This window comes from Hemibagrus wyckioides, linkage group LG16 (assembly GCF_019097595.1).
Source record: "Hemibagrus wyckioides isolate EC202008001 linkage group LG16, SWU_Hwy_1.0, whole genome shotgun sequence".
Classification (NCBI taxonomy): domain Eukaryota; kingdom Metazoa; phylum Chordata; class Actinopteri; order Siluriformes; family Bagridae; genus Hemibagrus; species Hemibagrus wyckioides.
In genome coordinates, this window is record NC_080725.1 from 8,564,328 (window position 1) to 8,589,528 (window position 25,201).

General features: G+C 38.1%; 3 protein-coding genes across 7 annotated transcripts in view; 2 read left to right on the forward strand and 1 right to left on the reverse strand.

Annotated features, from left to right (window-relative positions):
• Positions 1-5,608, forward strand: part of LOC131367060 (unconventional myosin-XVIIIb-like) — a 28,555-nt gene extending 22,947 nt beyond the window's left edge. The window contains exons 36-43 of one of the 5 annotated variants that reach the window (XM_058412261.1): positions 48-164; positions 274-357; positions 590-727; positions 1,009-1,194; positions 2,552-2,685; positions 2,813-2,854; positions 4,094-4,285; positions 4,409-5,608. In XM_058412261.1, the coding sequence (XP_058268244.1) occupies positions 48-164; positions 274-357; positions 590-727; positions 1,009-1,194; positions 2,552-2,685; positions 2,813-2,854; positions 4,094-4,285; positions 4,409-5,330 (1,815 nt within the window). In that variant the 3' untranslated portion in view covers positions 5,331-5,608. The remainder of the gene's footprint in view (positions 1-47; positions 165-273; positions 358-589; positions 728-1,008; positions 1,195-2,551; positions 2,686-2,812; positions 2,855-4,093; positions 4,286-4,408) is intronic. The other 4 variants (XM_058412262.1, XM_058412266.1, XM_058412263.1 and 1 more) reach the window with 4 other exon arrangements.
• Positions 5,609-7,833: 2,225 nt separating this feature from the next.
• npm2b (nucleophosmin/nucleoplasmin, 2b) lies at positions 7,834-9,345 on the reverse strand. Its single transcript, XM_058412594.1, has 9 exons — positions 9,322-9,345; positions 9,127-9,190; positions 8,922-9,004; positions 8,722-8,838; positions 8,545-8,638; positions 8,355-8,467; positions 8,236-8,267; positions 8,120-8,156; positions 7,834-8,030 (listed from the first exon to the last, which is right to left on the reverse strand). Exons 2-9 carry the CDS (start codon positions 9,161-9,163, stop codon positions 7,989-7,991), a joined length of 555 nt encoding a protein of 184 aa, XP_058268577.1. The 5' UTR covers positions 9,164-9,190; positions 9,322-9,345; the 3' UTR covers positions 7,834-7,988.
• A 10,531-nt stretch (positions 9,346-19,876) lies between these two features.
• Positions 19,877-25,201, forward strand: part of LOC131367233 (seizure 6-like protein) — a 36,304-nt gene continuing 30,979 nt past the window's right edge. Inside the window, exon 1 of the mRNA XM_058412537.1 lies at positions 19,877-20,143. Within this exon, the coding sequence (XP_058268520.1) occupies positions 20,041-20,143 (103 nt within the window). The 5' untranslated portion in view covers positions 19,877-20,040. The remainder of the gene's footprint in view (positions 20,144-25,201) is intronic.

Here is a 25,201-nt window from a genome sequence, read left to right on the forward strand (position 1 = left end):
AAAACATATGAAATGCCCTTCACTCAGTAGTTTTTCTTGTTTCTTAGGTGGATGAACAGTTGACTCAGCTGCAGCACGAGAAGACCGACTTCCTGAAGAGGCTGGAGGAAGACCAAGAGGACCTCAATGAGCTCATGAAGAAACACAAAGCCCTTATTGCTCAGGTGTGTCTGTGTGTGAAGGCACAATGCATATAGCCTTAGCTTAATGGTATATGTCTGCACTAAACCTATTTGAAATTCACAAAATCTTGTTTGGGGTTTGAATCCATAGTCTTCTAGTGACATTGCGCAGATACGGGAGCTGCAGGCTGAGCTGGAAGAAGTGAAGAAGGAGAAACAGAGTCTACAGGAGCAGGTTAGACTGAACATGACAGCCAGAAATTCATAAATATGGGCCCTGTGTCTGTTTCTGAGATAGGATTGTGAGACCTCATCACTGATTTCTATTCAGTAGAAGCTTGGCAGACCCTGATGGAAGTGTAATGTATTCTTTTAGTATTTAGACACTCTAGTCCATGTGAGTTTCACACTAAACATCTTATATGTTCCACCTCATTTTGTTTCACCCTTGGTTCACCACCTCTTAGCTGCAGACAAGTGCAGCTCACTTGCAGTTCCTGGAGTCTTCTACAGTTGCCAGGAGTATCGTGAGCAAGCAAGAGGCACGTGTGTGTGACCTGGAGAACAAGCTGGAGTTCCAAAGAGGCCAGGTCAAAAGATTTGAGGTCAGCATAGGCAGAAGTATCCCATACACTTTTCAGCTTCATAGACTGGGACTGTGTGTGACATACAATATCAGAAAAAATGTTCTTCATTTTGTCCAATTGAAAGGGACCTACGTATTATGTAAATACCTATTAAAATAGCAACCTAGATCCAATGTAGCTCACAGGTTGGTTATGAGTGTAAGACTACAGTGTTAGTCAGTTACACTTTGTCTGCTTCTTTCTTTGGCACAATTGAATCAGTTAGAAAGGGTTCATTTGCTAATGATTTCACTGTATAGGTTCTAGTTCTACGTCTGAGGGACAGTGTACTGAGGATGGGTGAGGAGCTGGAGCAGTCTGCTCAGGCTGAGGCAAGAGAGAGAGAGAACTCGCATTACTACCAGCAGAGGCTGGCAGACATGAGGCTAGAGATGGAGGATCTAAGCCTCAGAGAGCAGGAGAGTAGCCGTCGGCGCATGGAGCTGGTAATCACACACACACACACACACACCAGGCATGTTATCATCTCTGCTTAAATCCTTTGTCTCAATGGAGTGCTTCTCCAAGCTTCTCTAGGGCCAAGACAGTAACAGTTAGCAAAATGCAGATAATGTACATTTTTTGTCACTAGTATTTGGTTTAGTAGGTTTCTATAATACCCCTCCAAAATGTGGCAGCCATTGCAGGACACCACAAAACATATAATCATATAAAAACATATAGCACCTTTCTGAGGGTCATTAATGCATGAAAAGAGCAAGGTGCCATCTGGCATTTTTCTGGAATTTTCTTCAAACAGATTGAAGCGAAAATACAATTAGAACAGAGAAATACTTTTACTTAAAAATGACTGAATCCAGAAAATACTTATATCCCCCTTAATGTGGTTCATGTTATAGATAGGAATGTAGTCACTGTGACATTATGGGTTTTGTGTTAAAATACATGACATAAAAGAATATTGTTTTTTTTAAGACAGTGCTAGAAAGATGGACACATTTAAATGAAAGTTACATTAAAGTGAATAGGTTTTGACTAATTCTGCAGTCTGGGATGGTCAGCCATTCAGTCTTTGATGTGTTCAAATGTCAACATTTGCTTTGAACTAGCAGACACTGATGGTCATTTTGGCAGCTGCTTCTGTCCTTTGGTACACTTTACCTCTCTATATTGCCTGGTGACAGAGAATATTATTTATTATTTACCTATGTTGATATTGAATACTTGAGAGGACAAAAAGGACATGATCATAATTATGCACGAGGAAAGAGTCATTCAAATGATAGAGCAGTTGGCTGTATGTAATTTGACCTCTGAGTTAAGGCTGAGAGGAGATTGAACAATTATGAAAAAATTAGCTGCATGTCTATTGATGCCTAATGCATTCATATTTAGTGGGACTGAATTGCATTCTTTTTGTTGTGCTTATATGCTGCAAGAACATGTAATCATATTTGCAACCACACAGACACATACACATGCTCTCCAGGTTACTGGAGAAGGAAAGGATGTACCACTGGTGGGGGTGCAGTTGTCATGGAGATGTGAGGAATGGAAAGATCAGTAATGTATCAGTAACCTTGAGGAGACAATAGGAATTAATCATAGGCAGAAGGTCATGAGCCTTGAGCCAGAGCTGGAGAATGAATAAAGAAAATGATCACATTATATTATTACTTATATTACTGCTGTCTTTTACTGTAAATATTGTAATTAGGTAAAGGCACACTTAATTAAAAAATAGTAAGCAACAGAGTTTTGGCTGAACAGTTAAAACTGCTTGTTTTACATAGAATAAAAAGTATGGAAAATTATTTAAATTTAATTTCTCTCTCTTCCCAGGAAATGCAAGTGGAAGAGCTTAGTGCAGTGCGTCAGACTCTACAAGCTGATCTGGAGACATCTATCCGACGTATTGCTGATCTACAGGCTGCCCTGGAGGAGGTGGAGTCAAGTGATGAAAGTGACACAGAAAGGTATGACTTTCCTAGAGTTTCTGCAGATACTCTGATGGAAATAAGACTTTTTCCTCTTGTGAAAAATAGCTTTCTTCCTTTGGTCATCATAAACCTACTGATACTCTCTCTTTTTTTTGCTACACAGTGTACAGACTGCTGTGGAGTCCGTTTCTAGAAAGAAAGAAATGTATGCTTTCCCTTGTCCTGCTGTCCTCTCCCCTGTCCTGTTTAGAGTGTTGAGTTTGATGGCATGAATGTGGGTTCTGGGGTACAGGACCTTGTCAGGCAGCATGGATCTGAAGCCTGCTGATCTTAAGCTATGCTTTATCACTGAGCAGCGTACAGCGGCATTAGCTCTACACATAACACCTATTTTTCATTACAGTGCTCTTTGGGGCAAAGAAAGACCCTGGTAGGGTCTTTTTTTTATTAACAGCATATTTTATCCTAAAAAGCATTAACAATATATGCAAGAATGGATAGAAATATAATAATGAACAATGCATATGCACATGAGCCATAACTGAAGCACAAAAAGCTATGGACTAAAAATATCCTTCACATGCTTCCACCAAGTATGCAGCTGAAAATGTTTGTAATTCTTCATGTGTTCAGAATATATCTTCAGAATCAGACATTTTTGGGGATACTACAATATTAGTGCTATAGGAGGTGAGCAGGTATGTTCACAAAAACAGGGGATTTTTTTACCATTATCTGTCTAGAATGCAAATAGGATGAGAGGCAAAACTGGGTAATCCATACTGTGGATAGCACATATATTTCATTTTTACCAGGGGTGCCCAATCTTATCCAGAAAGGGCCAGTGTGGGTGCAAGTTTTCATTCCAGCCAAGCAGAAGCTACTCCTGATTCCAACTGGCTTATCAACTTATCTTGGCTTTCAGTAGACTCAGGTGTGGCTTCTGCTCGGTTGGAATGAAAACCTGCACCCACACCGGCCCTTTCTGGATAAGATTGGAAACCCCTGATTTATACTGTACATTTACCAACTGTGGATGTAAAGGAAATAGACAGATGTGTGTCACATTACCTTTGTATTTGCTTAGATATATAAAACCAAAGCCTAAAGTCCATGACAGAGCCAGGTTGACATTGCTTATTCAAATGGCACATTTATTTGTCACAGCAATTCAAAATCATTGTAATATTGTTAACTGCTTAAATGTGAAACTCCTGGATCTGTGGGTTGTGCAGGCTTTGACACCATGTTTTATGAGCACAGTACTAATTCATAAGCTTTCTGATCAGAGAGTCTACAGTGATGGCCCTCTAGCGTATAAGGTGTCTCTACTAACTAACTAACTAACTAGGTATATGCTAGTAAATGTGGCATATGAATGATCAATACTGTGTTTGACAATGCAAAATTAGACAGTTGTGCACTAAAGGGCTCTGAATAACAGTTCTGGTGACAGGGAGAATGCATCCAGTGTGGGCTCCAGCATCGGCACAGAGGAAAGTGGCATGGGCATTCGGCATTGGCTAGGAGTGCCACGTGGTGGTCACAAGAGCTGTGGAAGTAGAGCATCTTCATATGCTGGAAGCACCACTGGTTCCCAATCAGTCACAGATGCAATGAGTACCATCAGTTTCAGGTAATTACCACAAAGCAAACCTCTACTTATTTTAGACCAAAGTGGAGTTTGCTGCTGCTTTATATTTCTTTCTTCATATGTGAAGAATAATGCAGTTGACCTCTTCCAATTGTACTTTACCAGATCATGTTCTCAGGAACTGGAGGATGATGTTGCTGAAAGCTCTAGAATTCTGCCTAGGGCAACATCCTCAACTGCATTATCGGAGCTTCTGGAGGGCTTACGGAAAAAGCGAGCTGGGTGGGACAAAAGTTCAGAGGTGGATGAGGGCAGTACAATATCACTACCCATTTACCAGCCCACTGCAGCCTCCAGCCTGCGTCGTCGAGCCCTCACGCTTTCCCCAGACACAAATGAGGGCCTGGAGGAGGTAGTGCGTCCAGGCATTCTGAAAGTGCCCAGCCCTATGCTGCTCCATGCTTCTAGCCTGCACTCCCTGTCTGAATCCACGCCACCTGCCCCTTCAGCCACATTCACTATGAGCAAGGTAAACCGCATTGGCTCCTGTGACTCACTTACATCAGTGCTGTCCTCCAGGCAAATCTCCAACCTCTCTGTCCTGGAGGAACGGAAGGAGGACCCTGGTACCAAAACTCTGCCTGCCCCAAGCACCTATCAACCAATCCGCCACCAGTTGTTTAAGGGCCTGACTGCTGAAGGTGATGGTGAGGCTCTACTTGGATCAGAGCCACTGGTCTTTCAGAATCGGCATCTTCTAGGAAATCCCAAAACTGACAAAGAGAGGGTTGGAAGCAATTTAGGGGACACCAACTCAGACATTGTTCCAGCCATTCGTAGATCACAGTCTATAAGCAGCTTAGCAAGCAGCAGTTCCAGAGGGGGTCAACGCCGTGCCCTAAGTGTGCACTTTGAAGAGCTGCCACCCTCCAGGGCATTGTGCAAGGACTCTGATTCGGACTCCTCTGATTCTGAAGGATCTCAGCACCGGATTGGACCACAAGAAAAGAGGCTGGAGGCTGAAGGAAGTGAGGGAGATGTCAATTCAGTGATGAAAAAGTATTTGCGAAAAGCTGAAGTTGACTGAATATAAGTATCAAGTCTTTTGGACATTTTATTACAAAATTTAGAAGGCAGTTCAGAAATAAATTCCTCAAACCCACATTCTGTAAAAAAAAATAAAAATAAAATAATAAAACCTACATTTTAAATCAATGCTTCATTTATTCAGTCAGTCAATCAAAGGTGCAAAATGTACTAATTCTACCATGACCGCAAAAACCCCATTGCTGAAGGTGGAAGCACAATGAACATGCTACACAGTCTTTATGAACAGTATACAACCAGTAAACATTAAAAAGATTTGAAAAACCATTCATGTTGTATATATTCAGTAAATTTAATTTGCATCTCAGTAATTCTTCATAAAAATCACATCAACTTGTTTTTTGTTTGAAGTCATTTATGAAAAAGTAATCTACTCTGGAGCCTTATTCAGTAGTCTTAAAAAGACAAGCTTTGACTATTGGATCAAGCTAAAACTAAACTACGGAAGCCCAGAGAGGCCATGTGATATTTTTGCTTTTGTTTTCTCGTGATCACGACTTAATCAGAATCTAATGACGTATTTTTTCTCTGGAAAGTTACCAGGGGCAATTCTAGGATTTTCATTTAAGGGGGGCTCATCCCCCAATGAGGGTATAATAGTTAAATAAATAAATAAATAATAAAATAAAGGTTTGACTAACAGGGTAGGATGGTAAACTTATTGCAGCATTCCACTGTATTGCATAGATGTGTATAACATTTGAGTACTGAACAAACCAAATACGAGTCTTCCCGATCTCTCTCTCTCTCTCACTCACACACGTCCTGTCCTCTGATCCTCACTCTCCGATGCCGCGGTCTGCGGATTGAAGAGCCACTGGTCTTTCAGAATCGGCATTTGTGTAGAGTTTATGGAGAATCGCAGAATTTTCAATTTTATTTTCTTCATATATTCATATATATATATATATATATCATATATATCTGTCATATATCTATATGCCATGAGGTGCTGTGTTGAACTTCCAGTGACCAGTATGAGTGTGAGAGCGATAACACCAAATTTCACACACCTGCTCTCCATTCACACCTGTCAATTTGGACATTTCCACTTAGGGGTGTACTCACTTCACTTTTGTTGCCAACAGTTTAGACATTAATGGCTGTGTGTTGAGTTATTTTGAGGGGACAGCAAATTTACACTGTTATACAGGCTGTACACTCACTACTTTACATTGTAGCAGAGTGTCATTTCTTCAGTGTTGTCACATGAAAAGTTATAAAATATTTACAAAAATGTGAGGGGTGTACTTACTTTTGTACACACACACACACACACACACATACTGTATAACAGGTCCAGTGTGGCACTTTGCAGCTTCAAACAGCCAGAAAAAAAATATGGAAATGCTGCTTGTGTGTTTAAGACTATTGTGTAATAATAAAAAACGGTGTGTAATTGTGATAAAAATGACTTCTTTATTTATATAAGAAAGGAGTTAAACAAATGAAAATAAACAAATGAATAAAAATCAATGAAGACATTTTTTGGGATAAGAAGAGGTGTACCTTGTGGAGGTGTCCAAGTAGATTATTTTTGTACTAGTTTTGGGTCACAGGGTCACATGACAAGCTATTAAAGACTTTTTTTTTATATTAAAATAAAAAAACAGATTCTTTGGGATACAAAGAGGTGTACGTTGTGGAGGTGTCCAGTTAGATCATTTTGGTACTAGATTTAGGTCACATGACCTAGAAGCTATTGAATAGTTTTTTTTTTTTAAATTAAAACTAGCAAATTAATTCACATGATACATATCAATTAATTCAATTTTTATTTATAAATAAACAAATGCCGTTTGCAATGCCGCACGCCATATGTATATTTAAGAAGAAATTAGAATAACTGGGGAACGTAGTCAAGTAACAAGTACCACATTTCAGTCGTGCAGAAATTTGTCGACGGTCCCTAAACTAGCGCTTCCGAATGTCTGTCTAATGTCCGAATATCAATAACTTCACCGCGGTGTCAAATTGCTGTGTGTCTGTCAGTGATCGACAACTTTCATGGTGGTGGCGAAGACGCCAACGTTGATGTGCATTAGATTCTGATTAAGTCGTGATCACGAGAAAACAAAAGCAAAAATCATCTCACATGGCCTCTCTGGGCTTCCGTACTAAACAGCTACATATGGAAACATTTTTTCAGCTACAACATTAAGGAGGTCTGAAGGACAATTAAGAAGCATGTGATCTATAGTGGGTACATATTGATTTTAAACCATAGCTCAGTTGTGGAAATACTAATACCACTTCAAATTCTTGTTTATTAAAAGGGGTGCTAGGATAAAGCATAAAACCTGTAGTCAATTATTCCATCTCTAATGTCAGTACTCAATCAAGTTACATTTTTGAACACTGCACTCAAGAATGCAAAATCAACCATCTCTCAATATAAACAGAATTAGGTTCATTAAATACAGTCCCTTCATGTCGGACAAGTGGTAAACTTTTCTTTTGCAATTTTATTAATAAAAGCCAGGATATAGTTGCAATGCAAGACAAGCATGATTAGCATTTCAAAATCTGTACTCCAAAAGGCATTTATACAACTGCAGTAGAATTGAACAGTGCTAGACTACTTTGCTTTGAATCAAGTTGTTCAGGTGGTATTGTTTAATCGTTCACTCTTGCTTGGTCAAACCTTTGCAGCCAGTGGCTTTCTACCCCTTCCTTTTCCCTGCAGAAAGAACAAAAAAAAAAAAAAGCTGTTTAAATGGTCAACTTCAATTAAAAAAAGAAAAGAAAGTAAAGTCACTTTAGACATACCTTTTTAGGGGGATTGTTTTCACCTTCTGATGTTTCACTAGGTTTTATAAATTTAGGGAGAATTAATGGAATGATAGTGAAAAAGCACAATACAGAATAGGAGATCTAGAACTTACCCTTCATCTTCCCCCTTTTCTGGTTTCTTTCTCTTTGGTTGGGGAGGAGAAAGATTTCAGCATCAGAATACTGAAACAGTTTCAATAAATGCAAGTAGTCATTTGAAGTTCAGCCTTACTTTGCCAGCACCATTTTTTGTAACTTTCTTCACAGGTGACTCCTCAATATCTTCCTCTTCTTCCTCCACCTCCTCCTCTTCATCTTCCATTTCTTCATCTGAGTAGTCTTCCACTAGGAAAACGTTTATTGCTACTGTTCAGTTTCACAAAAGGCATTGTTGTAAAGTTAAAAGACCCACGCAAACTCACAGGCTACATGTTCTGCACCAACAAACACCGGGCCTGAGCCATGCTTCAGCCGAAAGGTCACAGGAGGATGCAAGTCTAAGCCAGACAGGTTGACCTAACCAAAATTGATAATCATCATCAATTCAAAAAAAAAAAAAAAAAAAAAACCCACACAATGACAAGGAAAATTTCACTTACCGTAGGCATTGACTTGGCATGTAGAGTTGCAATTGGCACACCTTTGGCATCATCACCCTCCCCAGTAACCAATTCAATAATGTTAAACTCATCTTTTGCAGTGTGTCCCAAGCACATCTGAGAGATTTAAAAAGAACATACTCTTCATTTGACTACATGAACACAAGTAGGCCAGCTCATGTCATGGTTATGGTGCTTACTGTTCTTAATGCTAGTTGGTGCTGATGATTTGTGTCATCCGTCTTGAAAGACTCTTGCTTATTTGACTCATTTAGTTCACAGCCTAAATTAAGAGCAAGATTAGACTAAAGAAATTCTGCTAAATGTAGGGGGATATTATCATGCAATACTTAGGGGGGGGGGGGGGGATTAAACACAGTAGAAAAATAAATCCATGATTCCTACCCCATAGTGTTGACAGAGGTTTTTCAGATTTGTTCATCTTCTGACAGATCTTAATCTGACTGACCTGAAAATAGCAATAGCACTGTCAAGACAATAAAAAACCTATAGTGTTTTAACATAAGGATAAATCAAAAATTAGGTTGGCTTGCTTACACCAAAAACAAACAAACAAACAAACAAAAAAAAACCCCACACCTTACAGACTATCAGAAGACAAAAGACAACCAGACCTCTGTTTTTCTTTTTTTTTCTTTGTTTTAAGCCGGCTTGATAATGTGCAGCAGGTGGCACAAATTAAGGTATAATGGCTGGCCAATAATAGCTGCAAGTTCAAGCGTGTATGTCCCAAACTTCACAAAGCCATCCAACTCAAAAAAAAAGAGAAAAATATTATTGAAACAAGCTTTAACTAATTACTATACATTTTTGCATTTACTAATGTATGTAAATACATACATACATACATACATACTCACTGTCTACTTTAAAACTAATGTTAACTAAACACAGATATCAGAATGGTGAAATATTGTGATTGGACTAGGTTTGTGGGAACTAGACGGGCTGGTTTTAGTATTTAGTTTTAATGTATGTAATACCAAGAATGATAACCAAGAATAACCAAGCCTGGGTGGAAATGTCATTTTGACATGATCTGGCACCAACGACCATGCCACAGTTAAAATCACATCAAAATATTAAATATATTATAAAATAAAATATTTTAATTCAAGCTCTTGGCCTGTAATCTAATTAATAGTAATATTCCAAGGTATAAAAAAAACAGCAGCTTGCATAATATGTGTATGGAGTACCTCTTGTTCTTTTTATACACTCAACTACTCATGAATGGAACCAGTTTTTACTTGAACTATAGTACTTTTTTGTAACATATGGTTCCAAATATTAGTATTTAACACTGTCTGCAGAGTGGGACAGTGACATGGCTTCTCTTAATGATTTGCTGCATCTTCTCACTCCACAACCAGCTGAAAAGAAACAACCCAAGAAGATTGTTGGAGAGGCAGTAGATCATCAGGCGAAATTTCACAAGGTTTGTCGAGACTATGTGATCCAGTTCCAAATGTTGTTTAACAATTGTTCAGAACTAATTGCTTATACAGAGACTCTTTTCATTGTGTTTCAGTCCTGCCAAAACCTCGAAGAGCACTTCATAACCAGTGAAGGAAACTCCCAGCCATATCTCCTGGCCATAGGGACTTCAAAAGCATTTTAAAGATTTCCAGTTTCTACATAGTCTTGGATAGACAGCTTCTTCCATGTCAGTCATGCACATCCTTGGGTGCATTTAATGAGCTGTTCTTACTTTGTATTCAGTGTGAAGAAAAATGATGATGCTCTGTCCAGCCTATACACATTTTTGCAGACTATTGTGTAAAATATTGATGTAGGCACAATAGACAAATGTCCAAGAGTCAAAGAGTTGAGAGCAAGGCTGCTGAACAAGAATTAACTAGCTTAATGCATTAAAATGCTTTATCCTTTGGTACAGCTTTACTTTTGTTCATACACCTAAAACTAATTCATGTAATGTATCCTGGAAAAGATTTGAGACAAAAATGTGGTCAAACCAGATGTTGTTTACAATTCTCAAGTTATTCTGCATTTACAAGATATCTACGTGCTCCTTATATCAACATTTGTGTGCCTCATGAGACCCTTTCTGATTATGACACTAGTAATTCTCAGTGCTTAAATGATGAAACCCCATTCACTTCATCTCAGTGCCTGAATACTGAAACGGGACCTTAAATGTAAACTCAGAGCAAGGTTGTGTGTGTCTCCATTATAGCCAGACTACATGAATTAGTGGAAGATTTGCAATCTAACATTCAGGAAAAAGTTCTGAACTGATTACTCTTACAATCCTTCAAGATCAGCCAAAGAGAAGTCATTTAAAAGTCAATCCTTTTAGCCAACTGAATTCTGAAATAGAAGAAATATTTTAGGGAAAAATGGGAAATAGTATAGCCTGTTGAACTACACCTAAGAGTAAGGCATGACACCAGACAATATAGCAAAACTGGAATGTATGAGCAATGTATTGACAAATTTGTATATATTCCCATATTGAAAACACTCCAATTAATTTTCAATATTTGTCTGACAAATATGAGGACTTCTATGATGAAGCTACTTCAAAAGGCATCCTTTGTTTTCAAGGAATAGGTTTGCCATCCAAACCCAATTATATTATGATGAATTTGAGTGTTCAAATCCTTTAGATTGAAAAAAAAAAATCATAAAGCTGGCTACATTTACTTCTTTCTTAGAACACCCCCCCCATGGTGTGAATTCTAATTTAATGAACATTCATGTGCTATCATTGTTTTATGGACAAGATGCTAAGAAAGATGAAATTAAAATACTGAAACCCTTAGTAAATAACCTAAAAGTATGAGAGACTACTGGATTTGCTATTTCATTTGCTGAAGTTCCTGTATATGGCACTCTTGGACAAATTACAGGTGACAACTTAGTTATGGATTGCATTCCTGGATTTCTAGAGCAATTTTTTAGAGAAAATTATTTCTGTAGTTTTTGCTAATTGATAAATCTTCAGCTAAGCCAGTTTTCTCAGAGTATGACCCATGTTTAACTTCAGCCAACAACAACAACGACAACATTGTAGAGGGCATGGAATAGGGTTACATGCATCACAACATTGTTTCTGATTGCAAGCATAGCTTCAATATTTGGTGACATGGTTCCAGAGGATGATTTGCACTGGCACTTGTTGCTCTTGTTGTTGAACATTATAAACATTGTGTTCTCATACATCACTGAAGGGATGACTGTGTATTTAAAGCACCTTATTATTGAATATCATAAACTCTTTAAAGAAGTCTACCCATCAAACAACTTAATTCCAAAACATCATTTCATGATTTACTATTCAAGGTGCATTTAATATATATGTGCCAATGTTCAGCAAAATAACCTGTATCATTTTGCATGGAGGTAAAGCTGTTTTTGTTTTGGTTGTGCATGAAACTTTTTTCCATGACCATTTCTATGATTTTCAAGTAACTGGAAACATCCCTAAGAAGATACTGGGTCTAGAAAGGGATGGATTAAAATATTTCAAATGTTTTCATGTCCAAATGTCATATGGGTGTGATTCTCAATTTTATGTTGTGTCAGAAATTTGTATGATTTTATTTGCAGATATTGTTGGCTTGACAAATTCTAATTGGAATTGTTCATGTTAACACGATCATGCTTTAGAGAGAAGTTTATTATTTAATTTGATTTTTGTTTTTAATTAAATTTTTATTATTTAATTTGATACAAGTCAACTTGAAAGAATTAATTAATTAGTATAAATAAATTAGTTAAGTATTAACACTGCTTTATTAATGGGAGATAATTAATAAAGGTTTAGTTTTAGGATTAGTTTTATTTGTTTAAACTACTTTTATTAAATAAAATTTTATTTGTATACTGTTTTTAACAATGGATAAGATTTACAGGCATAAAAAAATTGAATAAAAATGAGAAAGTTTAATATTTAAATTGAGCAAGCCAGAGGCAATAGTAGCAAGGAAAAACCTTAGACAAAAGAATTCTTAATATCCTCTGTTGCATTCTGCACTCTATTTTGTACTTTTTTTTTAATAATCAGCATCTATGATAATTCTAATACTGCTCTATTGTCCCTTTACACACATATTTTGGCAATGACCAACGAACTGGCAGTTACTTTCACATATTACTTGAGAACCCTCACTATAAAACAGGGCTGATCCATATACAACATCTTTGAAAGAAATCCTGGGTTTTGTCGCAAAAAGTGACTAATTGGTCCTGCATGCAATTTGCCTTCTTGTCTGGCAGTAGTAATGGCCATTAAAAGCTATCTGATGCAAAACCCATTTTATGTCTGCATCTTCCTTTCATAAGGTAAGTTGCAAAAATGCTTAGCGCCAGGTCTAGATCTCATTTTGGGATCATTGATTTTAGGTCAGTGGTCCATAATGAGTGTATAAACTTAAAGCAAATATGGTGTACAGCCTACTCTTTTAAGGGCAGACCCAGACTACAGGAGTGTAGTATAAGGGTACTATGCTTACTAATTTACAACATTGTGAAAAAATGAAAAAAATTGCCTGCCTCTTGTAAACATACAAGTATGCTGGGGTTGGTTCCAGGATACATACCCAAAATTTCAAGGCAACCAAAGCATCATCAAAAAGGGAGCAAGGGAAGAGTTTGGAGACATGGAAGAAGGCCTGGTGTCTCAGGAGGGTGAGATGAACTCATGCAGAAGCTCTGCTGTGCAAATGCAGGGAGTGTTGACCTGTACTGAAAATACTGCTGAACAATGACCCAGAGCACTTTGAGGAATTCCTTGATCCAGTGTGTTTTGTGAATTTGGGGAAAATCTGTGACATTTGTACTTTGACATTTGTTGTGGAAGGTATTGCCAAAGGTGTCTGTGTCACTATTTGTGTAATCCATCTTGATATAAGTATAATGAGTGTTGTGTACACTTTCCTGCATTAACTTGAAATGGTGTGTCAAACTGGAAGTGGAGTTGGACTGCATGAAAAGTGTGTCATATTTCCACAATTGATTGTGGTTTTAATGGACCAAGAGTATCAAGATGAAGCAAAGGTTGGGCATATATGTAGTATGCTGTCTAAAGGCAATACTTCAGCAATTTGCAGTTCTGTTGGCATCATCCAAAGGGAATCTTATTGTGAGTGTGTGCTGAATGTGAAATGTGGGATGAAAGTCGGCAATATCAAGAATTTTTAGGTGGAAAAGTAACAGTTAATAGTAACTGTAACAATCAGTGAACTCAGGCTTGTGAATGTCTGATGATTCCCAGCTGGAATCTGTAGCCAGACAAAGATAAGTCTGGCTCTACCTTCACGATGCATAAAAGCCTGGTTTTCATGCCCATTCATGATGCTCTACGTTCATTTGCACAGCAGTTAATGTGCAGAAATTTAAACAATCTTTTATAAACTGCCAATCTCTTATGCTGACTTGCCACTCTCATAGCTAATATTAGGCTACAGAGGCTATTCACTTCTTACTTTGTAATGTGCAAGCCATAATTTGGCCAAATCTTTAGTGAATATGTGTGATATTTCTGCATTTAATATTATCTTCAAGGACTCCCAAGTTTCTGCCATCAGTCGTCAGTCACAGCAACACTAGACAATTGTGGGCAGCTATAGGCTCATGAATGCAGAGCAGGGTAGCTAATGCTTTCTTCCCAGTGGGTTATGTTGCCCTGTGCTGCAGTGTACATAGTGTTTTGTCTTGGGGGAAGACATGTTTGCCCCACTTTCCCCTTTTGCTATTTGGAAAAAATTGACACAAAGGCAATCCATAGTATTTTTGTTTATTTACATAATCATAATAATGTGTTAATAAAGTAACCTAATAGGCACATATTGCTCATTGCTGGGTTACAGAGAGGAGAGAACACACAGTGTGTGACCCCAGCTCCCCTGGATACCACAGCCCAGTTGCTTTCTGTCATTCTGGCATCAAAGGCTAAAAAATAAAAGGTTGACAAGGAGGGGTGCATGGGGAGATTTGGTTCAAAGCTATTCCAGCCAGTGTCAGATTAAAAGCCATTTTAAATGATGACTTGAATATTATTATTATTTTTGCTGTATTCTTTGTGAAAATAATTTAATCTGCATAGAGGAATGTTCTACATTTAAGAATCATTTGCTGATTAACAGTGTGTGTTCAATACACCCTGCTTCTCATGAACTTCCAGTCTAACTAGTATGTGCATGGGAGAGCTGTAAGTGTGGAACTCTTCATAAAACTGAGCAAAAATTATAAATAAAATAAACTTATGTAAGTACACTGATGGCTAAAAGACATGGGAGAGAATCATCACACATTATTTAGCACCTCCTCTCCATGCAAAGTTGAAAACTCAATCATGCTTCTGCTGCCACATACCTCCAACGGTTGTCTCAGGCCAGGGAGCTCTCTGGCCTGCAGCTGATTTTCCCCATCCTGATGCGAAAGGTAATTTGAATGTATAGCACAGGTTGCTCCTCTCCACCACCTGTGACAAAAACCCCTTCGCACAGCAACCTCTACTGGAGTGGATCTGTTTAGCAATCATCAGGCTGGTGACATATGAAAAATTTGGCCACATACCTATGATAATGGCCAGCCAACCTCAAGAACTGCATCACCCACTTTTTGTTTTTGGGTCTTGGGCAGGACAATGGTGGAATAAAGAGTTGGATTCCGCTTAAATCTTGCCCTTTCCACATGGCTCTTCCTGTTGTAGACATTAACTAGATATTACTCTTCCATATGAGTGCAATGGGAAGTCAAAGGTTAAAGGTTAAAGCCTATATTTGCTGTGGTTGATATTGTTTAGCTCTTAAGGGTCCTATTAAATCATTCTTTTCCCTTATTCCTCATATTCCCCATTGTCTTGCACTGTCTTTTGTCTTACTCTCTTTGCACAAGTTTGCACAAGTTTGTTCTGTATGTAGTTCTGTGTCTTTATCTAGCACCAGGGTCCTAGAGGAACATTTTGTTTCACTATGTACTGGATCAGCTATATATGTTTGAAATTACAATAAACGTTTCTGGACTTGACCTGAAAGGTATTTAGTAGTGTAGGACATATTGATTCTGGCAAGACCCCAAAAATCAATAAGAAGCAAAAAAAGCACTGCAAACTGTCTTCAGAGTGAAGTAATCACCCTTCCAACCAAAACACCCCTTGGGGCTGATCTTGAACAAGTGGGCTCTATTATCACAATACTCCTGGGAGATGTTGGGGTATTACAGGATGGCCTATTGCACACAAGGTCTACCTGGGAAGTCAGGTCACTGCTTGTATCAGCTTAACAGTACCAACTTTGTAAGGTACTCTAGTTCCACTTCACCCTGTTAAACTTGTCATCATATCAAGAAAGTGCTCACATTCAGGGGATTTTTGTACATCTCAGGAGATACGTTTTCATTTGATGCATCACATGCTTCAAGACATTGGCACAAATAATGATGTCTTGGCCAAAAAACTCTGCCTGGCCATCTCACTCCAAGTCCATAGAAACTAAATCAAGCATGCCACTCAGCTCCCTGCTGTATCACTTTTGAAATGCCTGTGTTTAAAACAACTCAAGCAGAGGTTCTTTCGTCTGCAATGCAAAATTGTGGAATGCTCAGGAGACTGACATACAGCACTGTGCAAATGTTTAAGGTAGGTATGCAAAAATGCTGTAATGTTTTCAAAAATAGAAATGTTAATCATTTATTTTTTTATCAATTAACAAAAGGATAGTAACAGAAGAGAAATCCAAATCAATTCAATATGTGCTATGACCACCCTTTTCCCTCAAAACAGCAACAATGCTTCTAGGCACACTTGCATACAGTTTTTGAAGGAACTCGGCAGGTAGGTTGTTCCAAACATATTGAAGAACTAACCACAGATCTTTTGTGGATGTAGGGTGTCTCAAATCCTTATGTATCTCCATGTAATCCCAGACCGACTCCTTCCAAGACTCCTTGTTCTTCTTGTTGTTCTGCCAAAAATAGTTCTTAATGACATTGGCTGTATGTTTTAAGTCATTGTCACATTGTTGAGATACCTCCCAGATGATATTGCATGATGGATAAGTTTCTGCTTGTATTTCAGCATAGAAGACACCAATAATCCTAACCAAATCACCAACACCATTTGCAAAAACACAGCCCCAAACATACAAGGAAGGCTTCACTGTTGCCTGCAGACATTTATAATTATACTGCTCTCCAGGCCTTTGGCAAACAAACCACATCCTGCTACCGCCAAATATTTCAAATTTTGACTCATCAGTCCAGAGCACTTTTCATTTTATAAAGTGCTAAAAAATATAGTTTTTTAAAAGCATTCTTACTTTACAGCATTTCTTCACACCAGTGGCGGGCCAAGCATTTCACACCTAGGCCTTCACTGGTGTCCTTCCTGAATTAATCCACCTCTATACCATCATTATGATGCCACAGCAATGGATACTAATCAATCATTAAATAGCAAATTATAAAAGAAATCAGGCTACAGTATTTCACACCTCACAAGGAATAGTCAATTTTGAAAAAGCATTTGTAAGGATGTCTACGACCAAATCAATTTCTTCTCCTCTGTCAGCCATTGTGAGGTAATATATATATATATATATATATATATATATATATATATATATATATATATATATATATATATATATATATATATTTTATTTAGTTTGTGTGGTTCGCTGCCTCTGACTACTCCAATTATCCAATCAAAAGATGGGAAATTGCTGACGTAATCGTATGCCTGCTAGACGTAATCGTATGCCCCAGTGACGCCAACTCGAAATCTGATTGGTTAATGTAACAATTTCATTGCCACTTATTTTAAGCTACAGGCGCCTGCAGTATTGATTCTGAAGGCCTTAAGACAGATTTCTTTCACCCTAGCAACACATGATGTCAGCCACTGGCTGAAATATGATTGGATAAATAATCTTATCATAAATATACACTACTGGAAGCAGCGCAACCAAGAGAAAAGCTATGAAATGTAGAAAACAGACTGTTGGGAATAATTTAATACACATTCATGGAAAAATATATTAAGTATATTAAAATGAAAGTCAGTGATTCAGATAACTGCTGTTTAGGCCAGCAGAGAAGGCTTTGCCGACCCTGACGGCCCACCACTGCTTCACACCTGCCTAAAACCTTTGCACAGTACTGTTTAATAGACCTTTTATGAGAAAATTTGAGACTTTTGTTGTTCTACTGCTGTTTGCACCTTTGCTCAAGCACACTCAAGGACACACAAGTCCTCTCTGATAGTGAGAGTCACCATCTGTCATCATCACATCAGTCTGATTGCAGCCAGTCCATTTAAAATTCTCCACTTTTTCAGAGGTGCAGAATAAGGTGAAGGTGCCAACATGTTTCACCTTTGTAGGCCTTTAAGCTTTTGCAAACATTTTTGCCCTAGTTTTCCTGTGGTGTTCCACTAAGTGGTCCTGGATCTTTTCTAAGGTCAATTTCTCAATAGTATTAAACTTAAAAATGCATGAAAGAATGGGATCAGGAGGATGCTTTACAAGAATCATGGTAACCTCACAGCTAGGGTCCTCAACATTACATCCCAGCCTCTTTAAGCAACTACAACATTATTTGAGAGGATTCAATCATCTGTAACCCCTGGAAGCAGACGGTGTTGAATCTATTCGGAGAGTTAATTAACACAGCACAAAATATCAACAACACAATAATCCAAAGGGGTAAGGCAAAAGCATGGTAAAAAAAATAACAGGTAAAGATCACAAAAACCAATAAAGCATGGCATCAAATCTAAAAACACTAATCCAAAGAGTGAAAACACAAAAACAGTGCATTGGACAAAACAAAGAGAAGGATGGTACATAGTAGAACTAGCAATAATTTGCTTTGAATGTTAGCGTAAGGATGGTTTTAGAAGGATGAAACCAGGAAGTGATCTTCAACCCGAAAGCTGTGTCAGTATTCGGAAGAGGGCTCCCTCTGGCAGTTTGCAGAGGGCGTTGTAGGAGAGGTCATGACAGAACCCCCCCTCTAGGAACACCTGCAGGTGTTCTTCTATGTGGACACCCATGTAGTGAAGGGTCCAATATTAGTGAGGGATCCAAAATGTCACGTAAGCTCACCCATGATCTTTCCTCAGGGCTGTACCCCTCGCTAGGCCATTTTTTCCCTTGCTAGGCCATTTTTTTAGCCCCCCCCCAACATTTCTACTCAGCCCCCCAAAAATTCCACAGACCACGGTGTCATAGTATACTTGCATTTGACTTGTTCAGTACTCAAATGTTATTCACATCTATGCAATGCAGTGGAATGCTGCAATAAGTTTACCATCCTACCCTGTTAGTCAAATGTTTATTTTTTTATTTTTATTTTTTTTACTATTATACCCTCATTTGGGGCTGAGCCCCCATTAAATGAAAATCCTAGAATCATCCTTGGTGGTTTCCATGGCCATGAGGAGACACTCAAAATAACTGGTCTACAATGGCCAGGATAACAGCATTTCCATGAAAAATGAAATGTTTTGCTAGGAATGACCATTGTTGTTGATGAGGCTATTCAAGGCAAAAACTTCAACTAGTAGGTTCAGTCATTCATAAAATGACTTTATGAGCCTAAGGCACTGGTTCTTTTTCTCTTTCTGGTTAAGACTCAGATCTCCCTTTTTCAAAATCTTCTGCCCAATAATGGTTGCAAATTTTGGATACTGACCATTTAACACAGATGTCCACTTAGTGCTTATATTTAGATGTGCTTATGTCTTGTAGAATGGTGTAGCAGTTACCCCAATCTCTTCGTTTTGCATGTGGCTGAAATGTATCACTATCAGCTTCTTGAAGTGTACAACAGAAAGTTCCAGGAGCTCGGAAGTGTAGAACCCTTTAGATAGATTATCAGTCAACAACCCAAACCAATGTTGGGGATGCTTTTTTTCTAAGCACTTTTCTCCTGGGAACTCAGGAAGAAGTTGGTGGCCTTGATTTCTTTCTTTCTATCACTGATTTGTTTAAAACAACCAACATTTCTAACACACTAATACGACGTGAACAGCAGACATTATATGAATGGTGAAATGCTGTTTTGGACCTAACGATAGCAACACAACAAAGGGGCACCTTTTCATTGACAGGTGGTGATGCGCGGAAGGAGGTGAGGAAAGACACTGCTGGGGGAGGGGGGGGAGAGAGAGAGAGAGAGAGAGAGAGCGAGACTCGCTACAGGCGGAGCGGATCCGTAATGTAACGATCATTCGGAAACACCTCTTCCCTCCTGGATTAATTTCTGCATTTACATCCTGCCGCTTTCACGGAGCTGTATCCTGTATACTGGACTTCTGTTTTGTTTTGTATGTGCACGCGTCTCGTCATGCCGATCACACGCTCGGTTGAAAGTCGTGCTCTGCGCGCCGCGGTCTGGGTGGGCTTCATGTGCGGAATCATCCTGACCCAAGGTAATATTCACTATTAGCTTTCATTGCAAATTGCCGTGCTCTCTGCTCGACCTCTTGGCTTTAATTGTACACATGCATCTACATGATACTGCCGCAGTCACTTCTGAAACTTTCGCTTGGCCGATTACTCTGCGGCGAATTATTCTGCGACAGAACGCTGTAGTTTATGTGCTTCTCCGTGGAAGTGACATATATAGACGTCACAGGCGGCATGGGCTATGCGGAAAGATTTGAATGCGAATCGGAGGTCAGAGTCCCATATGTAGCCCATTTTGAACATGTAAGCTTTGAGTGTTTACGTGATGCTGTTGTGTAGTTTCAGGGACAATGAGGGGTCATTGCCTACAATCAAATGCGGTGTTGTTTTGGTGCTCTGTGTGATAATTCGCATCAGCAAAAGGAAAGCACTACGAGATCCGCGCTTTGTGAATGGGTGCATAAATCTGCACCGTGGGTGTAGTAGCCAAAATTAAAATTCTCAACACTCAAATACGATGTCACCTGCCCTTCTGTGAATCAAAGCAATCGTTGATGGAGTGATGGTAGTTCCTATTTGTCTGATCGGAGATGCAACATCGTCAGTGGAATCAGACAGTCGAGAGATGTTATTTTCGTATATATATATATATATATACGATATATGCCAGAAATACTGCTTTCTTAATACTGTAAGTATTAAGAAAGCAGTAGCCTAGACAGACCTATACATTACATCTGTTACATGCTATATTAAACCCATGGTCAGTGAATGGCATAGACAGTCACAGAACGATTGTTCAAAGAATCGAAAAGAACCATCATTGGCTCCATCATATATATGTGATTTCTCTTTTATTAATCATGTTTGGTGGCATTTATACACTTGCTTAATTGGATTCATTAAATTAAAGTGAAATTGACTTACATACTAATTAGCCCTGGTTGATTCATTTGCTGAACAAATCTGAAACAAATTTCTAAGTGGAACTACCAGCATATCAGTGCAGATGTACAAATGTAAGCTGAATTCAGAATTTCTACTGAGCTGTCACAGTGTTTTCATTAGCTGGGCCCAGCTCTAGTGACAGCCTGTCTGTTTTGAATTCTGCAAAACTCACTAGGCTAGAATTTGTCCTTCTCCTCTCATCACATCACTTCTGTACAGCTTCATGAGCTCTCTCTTATAAAGAGAGCAAGAGAGGGACACACACAGAGAGAGAGAGAGAGAGAGAGAGAGAGAGAAGAGGGAGCAGGAATATTTTGTATTAAAAACAGAAATGAAATAAAGCAAAAATCTTCTAGTGATGGAAAGTTTCAGGCATAGACTGTAAACGTAAATCACTACCTATTTCTTTGTCTTTATTTCTGAATAATTGAGTGACCAAGTGTAGATACTGTATGTTTTTCATGGTTCAAACATTTCATTATTGCATTCATTCTTATTTTATACTTAAAATGAAAATAAATGACAGTTGTTTTAAATTCTTGAGATTTTACTTTGAGAAGACATAAAAAGGGTGCCATTGCCTTGTATTTTTTCTACTATTTGAGTCTTCTATTTTTAAACGTGCAAGCATGGAATAAACCCAAATCAAACCCAAAAGGTTTTCAGCTCTTAGCACTCCTACACATGGTTACTTTAGGATAATGGAGCACTATGATGTTGTATCTTCTTTGAAATGATGGTCTTTTGTGGTTATTCAAAGATACATAGCATCTGGGGGTTTCCTAGGAGAAAAAAACACTAACACTCCAAGATCCCAAACTGACTCTTCATCAGTACCACCTAACTCTTGATTATCTGGAATGTAGCTTAGGTTTCTATTTTCAATTGATTAAAAACAAAAAGGGTACAATAATTGAAACTGTTGTATAGCTGTTTAATTTCACAGGAATATCTATACATCTGCTAATTTATACTGTGATCCAATGAGTCAATTATTTGGCAGCAGCATAATGCATAAACTCATGCAGATACAGGTCAAGAGCTTAAACTATAGTTCACATAAACAAAAGAATAAAGGAAAAATGATGATCTTTGAACGTGGCATGATACTTGGCACCTAAACAATAAAAAGCACAATAACCATGAGCAGAAAAGCATCACAGAATGCATCGAATCTTGAACTGCCCAGTTTGGAAGAGTCTGTGCTCAAAATAGCCTCAAATTCCTGTTCTTGTTTGACAGGAGTGGACTGGTCTTCTGCAGTTTTAGCATAGCCACCTCAAGGATAGATGTTTTGTTCATGCTGAAATACTTTCTGCTTACCATGGCAGCAACAACTATGACATGATCAGAGTCACTTTTCCCCCACATGATCATCTAAATGCATACATTAGCAGGTGTATAGGTATTCCTATTAAAGTGGACAGTGATTCTAGAGCAGTACAACAGTTTTCAAAATTTTGTTCTGTCAAGTCCTAATATGAGTTGGTTGAAGTACTTGATTAGTTCACAAATTAAGAACTGAACAATTAGACATGCACTCAAGAAGCTGTACTCTGTCTAAACCATAATATTTTAGTGACCGCAGAGCTCAATGCAGCTTAATAGCCTACAGCCACATTATATTAAGAGACAGGCCCTAAGGTACTTTCAGTGGCTGCATATCAGTCTGTTATCTTAAGGCCTATGTTAGTTTTATCAGAAGATTTCGCTTCAGGGTTTCTGATGACCAGAGTGTAATGTGAGAGTATGTTTCAACAGTAGGGGTGAATGTTCTGCAGGCTGATATTTTGGTTTATCTTATTATGTTAATGAATCGGGAGCAGGATCATTTGACACATTCAATCAAGCAAGTGACAGTGAAATATCACAAATATGATATATCAGCTGCATTATAGAACTCTTATGCATACTCAAAAGTGTATTGAAACTGCAACAGGAGAAAAGAGCACACATACTGGCTACAATAAATAGATACAGAGGCACTAAGAGATTAGTGCCTCAGGTACAGATATCAGTGTTTGGACTAGTAGTATATTCTAATTAATCCCAGCACTAAAGCTATGCTGATATGGTAATTCACAAAGCATGTGGTGGTCTTGAAATTTTACATGCAGCATTAACCCAGGAATGGAAACATGGCAGTGAAACCCAGTAGATCGGTGGAATTGTTAACTGAGATGAGAAGGCAAGTTGGCTGGCTCAAATGTTAACATCAGAACAAACAAAATAATAATGTTATATATTGGCTATAGGTTGTAGGTTGACATCTCTATAGACTAGTACCTGTCAGTGTGCGTGACAATACTAAGTATAAGAGAAGTTCTTTTTTCTTTTCTTTTTTTTTTTTTTTTAGAGTTTGTCTCTTCCTGATGTAGCCCTGAGGTTTAGTGAAGTACACAAGCTCCTTCACCATAACACGGTATCAATCCACAAAGGGATGTGTACATATACTGTACCAACTTATTGCAAAATGCTTTTCGGCAGGATTGAATAAGAGTATATAATTCAGAGATAATACAGGGTATTTACATACAATCATGGGAAAAACACAGTAAAAAAAGAAAGCGCCTGAATAACAAACCAGCTTTCCAACTTTAGTAAACAAACAAATAATCTCAGGCATAAACACAAGAAATTTTAAAGTGTAGTTTTTCCCCTCAAAATTAAACAAACATTCAGAAACATTCAGGTGGGGAAAAATAAACATTCCTATTTCCACAATCATTAGATAGCAGCCAGAAGTTTAATACATAAGATTAGTTAATCATCAAGAAGTGTGACTATCTCAATAAAAACAGATACTTTGGAAGTTTGGTGTTCTGGTGCAACCAGGTGTGTGTCTACATCATGCAAAGAAGAAAGGACAATTAGCCATGACCTTAGAAAAGCAAATGTTGCTGAGGATCATCCAAGCCTTCAAGACCAGGAGTCGGAAGATTAAAAAAATGTGTCATGGCCAAGTCAAAGCTCAGACTTAAACCCCTTTGAGTTGCTGTGGTGGGAGTTGGGCTGTCTGGTAAACCGCTACAGGAAACCCTTTCTCTAAAGTTGGATAATTTTAAAATGACTGCATATTGAGATGTGTTACACAGTTGTTATTTAGGCCCTAATAACAAAAAACAAAACAAAACAAAACAGAACTGAAGGAAGGTACTTTTCTTTTTCCTTTTGTCACAGAGATTGGTTTTATGACAAAGGCATTTACGTTACAGAGAGTGGACCAGAGAAAAACGAGCACTGCCAGGTGCTTGACACCTTTATTGCAACAAAACATTTAAATGTTTAATATTTTGTTTAATTCATCTGAATGAAAATTGGAGGCTGACAGCTTCCATATTCTGAACCACCGCAGTACATTTGCTTTAATTTTATTAATGTGACTGCTTGTTGCAAGATACACTTTAATGTATTGTATATCATAAGCAACTTAGCAACTTGTGTAATGCATTCATAGACTAGAGCATTTGTATAAAATGTTTAAAATGCAGCTACATATATTTTTTAAATAAGCATTTTAATTAAATTACTCATAATATGGCCTCTAAATTACACATGTTCCTAATTGATTTTATAAGAGCAGGGGAAAAATTTACTGTGGTTTCTGCAATATATGGGAAAAAAGCGAATAATGTACTCAGATCAGCCTTAATGTTAAAACCACCTACTAATATTGTGTAGGTCCCTCTTGTGCCACCAACACAGCTCTAACTTATAGAAGCATGTACTCCACAAGACCACTGAAAATGTGCTGGTCACTTTCACATTCATAGTCACCAGACTTCTAATTGCTCTTCACCTGTTTTCAGTTGTTACACACATACTGCACTTTCATAAACCCCTTTTAGTTTCAGCCAGTTTCCTTAGTATTCTGTACATATCAAGCCTTTTGTTATTGTTTGCCATGCTGGTTCACATATTTATCTTTTCACTATTTTTGACCTTGTCTGTTCTAGGTTATATCATTTAGGATATAATAACCTGATCTGTGCCTGTTTATTGTTTCTGAGATTACCTAAACAAAGCACAAAAACATGTACATTAGGTTGATTGGTAATTCTAAATTGCCAATAGGAGTGAGTGTGAGTGTGTGGTCATCTAAAATACAAATATGACAGATTGGTGTACATTTT

Excerpts from the sequence above, each read along its gene's own strand:
- npm2b (XM_058412594.1), bottom strand. The coding sequence starts at position 9,163 with ATGAACAAATCTGAAAAACCTCTGTCAACACTATGGG. Across the intron at positions 8,639-8,721 it reads ATGCCAAGTCAATGCCTACG|GTCAACCTGTCTGGCTTAGA; the intron begins GTAAGTGAAATT and ends AATTTTGGTTAG. Across the intron at positions 8,268-8,354 it reads CAAAAAATGGTGCTGGCAAA|AGAAAGAAACCAGAAAAGGG; the intron begins GTAAGGCTGAAC and ends CCCCAACCAAAG.